The 8,534-nt window shown below is 53.9% G+C and overlaps 1 protein-coding gene across 1 annotated transcript; it reads right to left on the bottom strand.

Annotated features, from left to right (window-relative positions):
• Nucleotides 1-1,363: 1,363 nt before the first annotated feature.
• LOC102416352 (translation initiation factor IF-2) lies at nucleotides 1,364-8,184 on the bottom strand. Its single transcript, XM_006060769.4, has 4 exons — nucleotides 8,136-8,184; nucleotides 4,673-5,357; nucleotides 2,129-2,230; nucleotides 1,364-1,703 (listed from the first exon to the last, which is right to left on the bottom strand). The coding sequence occupies exons 1-4, from the start codon at nucleotides 8,168-8,170 to the stop codon at nucleotides 1,575-1,577; spliced, it is 951 nt and encodes a 316-aa protein (XP_006060831.2). The 5' UTR covers nucleotides 8,171-8,184; the 3' UTR covers nucleotides 1,364-1,574.
• Nucleotides 8,185-8,534: the final 350 nt, after the last annotated feature.

Raw genomic sequence — 8,534 nt, forward strand, 5'->3', positions numbered from 1 at the left:
TTTTTTGAAGTAGGTTCTCTCTTTTTTAAAAAAAAAAAAAAAATTAGTTTTGGCAGCCCTGTGTGACATGCAGGAACTAAGTTCCCTGACCAGGGATCAAACCTGTGGTCCCCACAGTAGAAGTGTGGAGTCTGACCTGTGGACTGGCAGGGAAGTCTGCTTACCATGACAGTGTGCACATCTCTGGTGTTTAGTGTATTCACAGTGGCGTGCAACCACCTCTTCTAGTGTCAAAACCTTGTCACCCCCAGAACACACCTGGGGGACCCTCTGTCTGAACCTGGTGATCAGAATTGCTTCTGTCCCTGTGCTCCGTGCTCCCTGCTATGAGATGTGGGCTGTCGGCCCTGTCCAGGCACCTACATAGCATCCCCCATCCCGTCCCCCTTCACTGGAAGTCTCCAGGTGGAAATACAGCTGATCTTCAAGTCAATGTAAATGTGCTCGCTGGCTTCTATTTTCCCAGACCAAGAGCCCAAGATGCAAGTTTTCTGTCCTAGAGCTCAGGATAGGGCAGGACACCCACAGCTCCTGACTGAGTCTCCTTCTCCTGCTCTCTCAGATCTGTTTGCTCCCTAAGGACTGTTTACCTGCTCTGCATTCAGCCCTCATGACCTGCACCTCCGATCCATCAGCAGTAGGCCTGACACAGACCACCACCTGCCCCAGAGATGAAGTGGAGACAGGAAGGGGACAGACTTCGCCTTCAGGAACAGGCTGTCCACCTGGACCCTGAGCCACACGGAACTGTCCCCAGCGTTGAGTCTTACAACGCAGGGTGCACTTTTCCATTCTACTGCACACGAACGCACACACATGGCAAACACACCACTGGACTGACTTCACTAACAGTAGTAACCAGCTGCTGAAACCAGGAAGCCTTGAGACAGACCCAGCGCATACCCCGGGCAGTCAGTGGGTAGTTGGAGCCGGACTCACAGGACATGGCACTCAGCGGGCCCTGCGGGTCACAGCCTCCCTGCACACATCTGTGCATCTCTACCCGAGCAGAAATGTGTGAATGTATGAGTGCATCTAGAACTAATGCTCTAGGGTCAGATTTTCTCACCCCCTCTTACTGTACACGATGGGGTGGGGGGTTCTGAGACCTGGAGACACGACACAGAGTCACCATGACAACCTGTGGAGCTGTGGTTAGAGCACAGGTTTCTGGAACCCTGGGTGTACCATACCACCTGCCCACTGGCACCTGGGCCACCCTCTCCCCTCCTCGGCTCCTCAGGGAAGGGGGCTCAAGCGGCAGGAGGCCCAGTGGGGGCTCCACCCAGGACACCTCTCACCTGCTGACACTTCTCTACTGTGATTATAGCTTCAGATGAAGAAAAAACCCCAACAGAGACAATTTGTGAAAACAGAAAACACATGTTTATTTAAAGATAACACAAGCCCCCCTCAAAGGAAATTTAGTTAAAATCATGGATTGGGAGAAAAAAATGAACACAGTGAAAGCAGGGAACAGAGACACCACCCCACCCTGAGGGGCACCGCGTCTGGTCCCAGACAGGTCTGCAGAGGAGAGACCCACGTGGGTGATGGACTCTGCAAAATCGGGCCTAGAAGTAGGTCAGCTCGTCGTGCCTGCCTTTGTTGGTCTGGTAGCTGGTCAAGGCCACGGGCTTGTTCTCGTGTGGGAGGCTTTCAAACACTCGGATGTGCACGAAGTCATCCTCGTCCACTTGAACCTGAAAGGAGAGTCCAGTGAGGGGCAGGTGGGGCCTCTGACCCCAAGTCCCCCTGCTCCGCTGGACTTGGCTGGACAGGCAGGAAGGCCCTAGATGCCCGGAGGCTGCGTCCCTTCGTGTCCCCAGAGACTGGGCTGAGGACATTCCCATCTTCCTCCTTCAAGTACAGGGGGTGCCCAGCCAGCACCCCTCACCCACACTTACTTCAGCAGAGCCCTGCGGGCCTCAAGAGGCTTGGTCCTCTCCTCCAAGGCAGCTGCAGCACACACGTGCACACACACACGCCTGCACACACACGCTCATTTTAGACGGCCACCAACTCCCTGAAGCTGAGGGCTCCCACAGGACCCTGCTGAGCACTCCTACCCTGGACACCTATGAGCTCCCACTTCAGGCTCAACCTTCCTTTGAGGGGGACACCCCACCTTGATGAAGTAGTTCTTCCCAGCAACCAACTGGCTTTTGAACTCCAGAGCCTTGAACATTGGGAACTTCTTGTTCTCCTTCTCCTCCAGCTGGGACTTGACCTGGGAAAGGGGAGAAGGGAGAGACAGGTGAGCTCACCTGTATTAGAGGTTACAGCTGAACTCTAAGGCCCACATTCTACACACTTTCTAGAGCACGTTTGTTCTTCACAGCTGAGCAGACATTAAAATGCTTGCCCTGATTTCAAGTACAGAAAAGTTTTTTAATTCTGAGGTTTCAATGGTATCATTTGCCTGTATCATTAGCCCTTTCTTTTCCAGACACGGATAGTTGATATTCTCATGGTTACAACAGTGTATATAAGTTCGTACCTTACCATTTTCACTCGAACCTTCATTTGAAAGAGTATGTAGTTTTTAATTACTCTTTGAAAACTAAAACATTTCAAAATGTTAAAATTTAATATTAAATTTAATCTTCCATCTTATTGATGTGCCTTAATTCTCTTACGTAATCCCAATTTCTTCTGTGACAAAATATGCAGCAGATAAAGCACTTTTGTAGGAAAAAAATGCTTTGCTGCATCTTTAGATGGTCTCTCTAGGTTGCAGGGCCTTTGGGCAGAGACTGTTTCTGATCTTTGGTGTCAGATCTTTACTCTCAGATCAGTCATGTTTTCCAGGGTCTTGGCCTTTGGGGAACTGAGAATTTTTAAGGAGGAAGGGGAGAGCAGGTTGTTTTGTCTTGACTTGAAAACCTAAGCTAGTTTCCGAGTGCTCAGGCTGCTGTCTGGACCACTGGCAGCCACAGGAGCTTGCTGACTGCACTGGAATTCTCAGACCAGTTGTGGGGCTTGGAGGAGTTCAGTTAAGACCAGGAGTGTGCTGCTTGGACAGCCGAGGGGATCACCATCATAAATGCCAGTGAGTCACTTGACAAAGGCCTTCAGAGAGGGGCGCTCCCTGTGAATGAAGTGGAGGGAAGGATCAGAGGGAGGGTCAGGTAGTGAGAATCTGGCTGCCTGCTCCCTCCGAGTTTGCCAGGGCCCTCAGGTGATCAGCTGGGTGTGTCCCCCTGGGCCAGTGCCCACCTTCGACTGAACACTCACCTGTGTAGCCCCTGTTCCTGCTAAGTGTGCCGGGAATTGACCCTCAGACAGTTTACCTGACCAGGGAGGGGCGAGTGACACCCACAGACCCTCCTGGGGGTCTGGGATGGAATCACCTGTTTCAGGAGTGGAGGCAGGAGAACCCCACCCTGTGCAAGGACTGAGGAGAAGCCCAGGTGGAGGTGGTGGAGCAGCGGAAGTGGAGGCCTGCAGGACGGCAGGTCACTGACACAGCTCCGACCAGGAGAAAGATGAGTTGGACTGGAGCCAAGGAAAGCTCAGAAGGCCCCGGGTCACTAGGAAGCTGTCAGTTCTCAGACCAGAGTGACTAGGTGTGCAGAGGACCAGGGAGGGCCCTAGGATAGGACTGGATGTGGTGGGTACAGGTCTGTCTCTGGCCTCACTTCTCACCTGTTGATGAAAACTTCAGAACAGAAGGTGACCGGATGGTGCCCCTGCCCCTCACAGAGCCCACCCAGCACATGGGCGGTCTCCTTGTTCCCAGGGGCAGTGAGGATGGTCCACTCTCAAGGGCTGGACCCCAAATGCAGGCCATAGTGACAGAAACTCTCGTCTCCAGAGGGAACTCACACTCATTCAAAGCTCAGGTGACCAGCAGGGAGTCTCCAGCCTGGAGACCCAGGAAGAGGCTGAGAGGGCTGGGCTCTCCGAGTGGCCACAGGGGAAAACCTAGGAATCTCCTCCTATCTGGCTCTCCCAGGAGTCCCAGCAAATTCCTACTTTTCACAGGTCTCAGGAGACTGACTCAGCCCCTTCCTTTACCACAGTCAGATGGTCCCAACCATGGAAGAGGAACAGGTGGTCCCAACCATGGAAGAGGAACAGGGCTGAGCTCATGGCCCACGTTTAGGAGGAAGCAGCCAGGGAGGAAGGTTAAAGGACAAAAGCTTGTCTTCAGTCTCTTCTTATCAGAACTCGAGCCTCCTGGGCCCTACTTGTGATGACAGGCAGGACAGGCCCAGCTCGTCCCACCCCAACCTGATCCTCCAGTTTAAGTGTTCTTCTGGAAGCAGGGCCGGACAGCTGACCAGGGTTTGAACCGGGCTCTGCCTCCTCGACCCAGCTACTTCCTGTTTCTAAACATTTTATTGGAGACCACTCCAAATACAAAACCGGCTACACTCAGTCCAGCCCGAGTCTCGGACGCCTGGGACCCGGACCCCAGATTCACGCATGAGGACCTCACCCCGCCTGCCGTATCCTTTGCTCTTTAAGTGCTGTTCTCTGTCACCTCGCGCCCCCTAACCCAGTGGACACCTCCGCACCAGAGAGCTTCGCAGGCAGGGAGGTGCATCCACCCGCGTCCAGCCCGACTCAGGGAGGGATGCGCTCGGGCGCAGAGCCTCCGTCCCAGCGGGGATGCCTGCGGACGCCCCCGGCCCCCAGTACCCCATCGGCCCCACACAGCTCGAACCTTGTCGGCGATGGCCTGGGTCTCGGCCGTGGCCGGCTGCGTGGCGGAAGGCCCTCCACACATCATCTTGGCGGCAAGCGGGGCGGGAGCGTGAGGACACCGGGCGGCGGTCACGCGGGAGCGGCAGTCACGCGGAAGCGGCGGACACTCGCCGGAGCAGCGGACGCTCGTGGGAGTGGTCGAGTGGAGTCGAGCGCACAGACCTGGCGCGGCGGTTCTGGGCCGTGCGGGCGAAACCACAGCGCGCGGCGGGTGGGTGGGGGGGGAACCGGGACCGGAAATGGGGTGCGGGGCGTCCCGGAAGGGAATGGAGCGCGGGCCGTCCTGGCCAGTGCGGACTGAGGAGGACAGGAGCACGGCCGCAGCCCGGGACCCCCGATGAGTACCGTCTAGGGACCAAGGGTCGTGTGCTGTAGGGCTGTCCCCCCTCCCGGGGTTTGGTGTCGTCCTCCCGGGCGGCTGAGTCAGAAGGTGTGGGCGGGGGCGCCGTCTGCAGGGTCCGGGGAGAGGGGTGGTCCCCGCCCCGCGGGGGTAGGCGCTGAGCGGTGGGTCTCGTCTAGGTTTCCGCGTTCCGAGCGGGGTGGAGGTGGTCCAGCCTGCCTCCTTCCGGCCTCCCGGGCCACTCAGGGCCCCCAGACCCTCTCTCCTGTGTTGGCTTCCAGGTGCCCACACTTTGACCCGGTGTCTGCAGACAGGATGACAGTGATGGGTCTTGAAATGAGAGGTGTTTGGGTTCGCAGAGGAGCGGGGAGCTGGCCCTGAGAGCTGCCCAGGGCCGAGGGGAGTAGAAGCCCCTGCCCGGCGACCCTCATCCCTAAGCCTGGCTCAGCGCCCTGCCTGTGCTGGTCTGCTGTGCACGCCATGGGCGTGTGACCCGAGGACAGGGTGAAGGGCTGACGTGGACGGACAGAAGAAGCACAAAGGAGTCCAGTGGCTGCGAGGCGATGACTCCCAGGGCCTCAGGCCCGGGTGGGGGTCATGGGGAGGGCGTTAGTAAAGGGTTTGGTTCTGGCCGTTAGGCTTAGGATTTAGAGTATGTGTAATATCCAGGAAAGAAAGGGTCCCTGTCTTTTGGGGGCAGGATGGGGCTGTGCTGGGAGCTGTCTGGACAGGACTGGCCTATCAGAAAGATCTAGCTGCCTCTCAGTGGGCGCTGGGCCTCTGCCACCCCTGGGGGCTGACTCTGCAGGTGCAGGCCAGCCCTGCCTCCTGGGGGCCCAGCGTGGAGCCTCAGTGGGAGTGGCTGGTGAACAGGTGTGTAGGGAGAGGAGCCTGACTGGGAAGTGCCAGGGCAGAGCCTGGTCTGTAAATTCAGGGAAGCATGGGAGGTCAGGTGAGGTTGAGCCCTGGGGAGGTAGGAAGGAGAAACTGACACCCAGCAAAGGCCCAAGCTCAGAGAGCTGCACTCTGACAGCAGGAGCTGCAGCAAAGCAAGGGAGGGGGAGAGAGCCTCAGGTCCACCCTCCTTGGTCTGATTGAGCAGTTGTGTTTTTTTTTTTTTAAGTCTTTATTGATATTTATTGATATTGATATTTACAATATCGCTTCTATTTTATGTTTTGTATTTTAGGTTGCAAGGCATGTGGGATTTTTGTTTCCCAACCAGGGATTGAATATGCAGCCTTTCATTGGAAGGCAAAGTCTTAGCCACTGGACTGCCAGGGAAGTCTCTGAGTTAGCAGTTTTTATTTATATTTTAACTGATCATTTGCATTTAATGGAAAGAAAGAACTATTCACTGAAGGATGGTTTTTTGAGAATGAAAAGATGAACCATCCACTGGGATAAATATTCTCATTATGCATATCTGATAAGAATATATAAAGAACTCCTGCTGCTGCTGCTGCTAAGTCGCTTCAGTCATGTCCGACTCTGTGCGACCCCATAGACGGCAGCCCACCAGGCTCCCCCGTCCCTGGGATTCTCAAGGCAAGAACACTGGAGTGGGTTGCCATTGCCTTCTCCGATAAAGAACTCCTACCAAAGAATAAATAAAAGATTATTAAAAACAGGTGGTATCCTTGAATTGGAACTTTTTTTTTTTTCTGTATCGCCTGGCACTTAGGATCTTAATTTCCCCGATCAGAAATTGAACCCACGCCCTCTGCAGAGTGTGGAGTCTTGGCCTCAGGACCACCAGGGAAGACCCTGGGGTTATCGTCTTAATCATTTATGGCCTGGATGTCTTTGATATGGTGGTCTGTGACCCCGGGGCTGTCTCAGCGTACTCTGTAAAAGGTTATCTTACCTGGAAGATGACTGAGAGCAGCACACAGTGATGCTGATTGGGACGCTGGCACCAGGCCCCTGACTTGCACTACTCTATTGATTAGACAGAATGTGATGGAACAGGTCTGACTAGGACAAGTAGGCAAGATAAGAGAGACACCTGGGCATGACTCTGAAGTCACAGGACTCCATTTCCAGACTCCATTTCCTGTATTTCTTAATTTAATAAGTGAATGAGAGACAGTTTTGACCCCATAAAAATGGAAAACTCTGTGTTGAAATCAAAACATCAGAAAATAATGAGCAAAAAGGGCAAGGAAAACAGTTCTGTGGCTTTTGTCATTCTACAGCTGGGGGATGGGGGTTGTTGGGGGGAGTGGCCCACCTTGAGATGCCTCCCTGTGGTGACCTCTTTCCCTGCTGAACTGGTCTGCATGTGCTCACCTTTTACAAATAGGAGGGGACTGCCCTGGTGGTTCAGTGGTTAAGAATCTGCCTCCCAACACCAGGGACACAAGTTCAATCCCTGGTCCAGGAAGATCCCACATACTGTGGAGCAACTAAGCTGGTGGGCCAGGCCACAGCTACTAAGCCTGCAGTCTCTACAACCCGTGCTTTGCCACAAGAGAAGCCACCACGGTGAGAAGAAATATAAATTTAATTTCTGACATACAGGAGCCCCAAAGATCTGAGACCAAGGGTGATGAGTCTGGCAATTGAGGCTTCTATGGCACCCTGAGCTGAGGAATAGGTTGGGGGCCTGGGGCTCCCTGAAGGAGAAGGGCTCTTCACAGGGAGATACAGAGAGCGAGGTTGGTGGTCAGTGCTTGCCTTGCTGTGCAGGTAAGTCAGATAAAAAAGTTATTGTTAATAATAGCTTGTCTTCTGGTTGTTATGTTGTTAAGTCACTTCAGTCACGTCCAACTCTTTTAAACTCCGTGGACTGTAGCCTGCCAGGCTTCTCTGTCTATAGAAATCTCCAGGCAAGAATACTGGTAGCTTCGCCAGGGGATCTTCCTGACCCAGGGGTCAAACCCAGGTTTCCTGAATTGCAGGCAGATTCTTTACCATTTGAGCCACCAGGGAAGTTAAGGAAGAGGTAATAATGTTTTCTGGATCCACTGGGTCCTGATTGCCTTCAGCTCAAAATAGTTCAAAAGGGCGTCTTCTGCTCCCCTCCCACCCCAGCTTATGTGCATCCCTGTCGACATGCTGAGGAGGGCAACTCACCCACCTGTGTCCCGTTCTGTTCAGCTGCTTCTGTTCCATCAGGCAAAAACTCCAGCCCCAGAGTCTGTTGCTAATTAAATTCTAGCCCAAGAAATCCTCTGACAGGGCGGGAGTGGGGAGGAGGAGAATGGAGAGAAAAAAATTAAAAAGATGACACATCAAAACAACTGAGCATTTATTAAATTTCCCTATTTATCTTCAGTAGCAAGGGGAATATCAGTAGATATAAACTTGAAAATTGGTACCCCACGTGGGCACATCTCTGCTCCACCTCCTGCATCAGGACCCATCACAGGCCTGACAGCCTAGGTGAGCTGGAGGCAAAGCAGAGAGAGGCTGTACCTCTGAGCCAGGCCGCTTGAAGCAGCCGACTCGAGCAGAGGCAGCCCTGAGCCCCCTCTGA

This window comes from Bubalus bubalis, chromosome 1 (assembly GCF_019923935.1).
Source record: "Bubalus bubalis isolate 160015118507 breed Murrah chromosome 1, NDDB_SH_1, whole genome shotgun sequence".
Lineage (NCBI taxonomy): Eukaryota > Metazoa > Chordata > Mammalia > Artiodactyla > Bovidae > Bubalus > Bubalus bubalis.

Coding starts and splice junctions, on each gene's coding strand:
- LOC102416352 (XM_006060769.4), bottom strand. CDS start 8,170: ATGGAACAGAAGCAGCTGAACAGAACGGGACACAG. Junction 5,358..8,135: donor CTGAACAGAACGGGACACAG/GTGGGTGAGTTG, acceptor TCCTGTCTGCAG/ACACCGGGTCAAAGTGTGGG. Junction 2,231..4,672: donor CCCAGGCCATCGCCGACAAG/GTTCGAGCTGTG, acceptor CCCCTTTCCCAG/GTCAAGTCCCAGCTGGAGGA.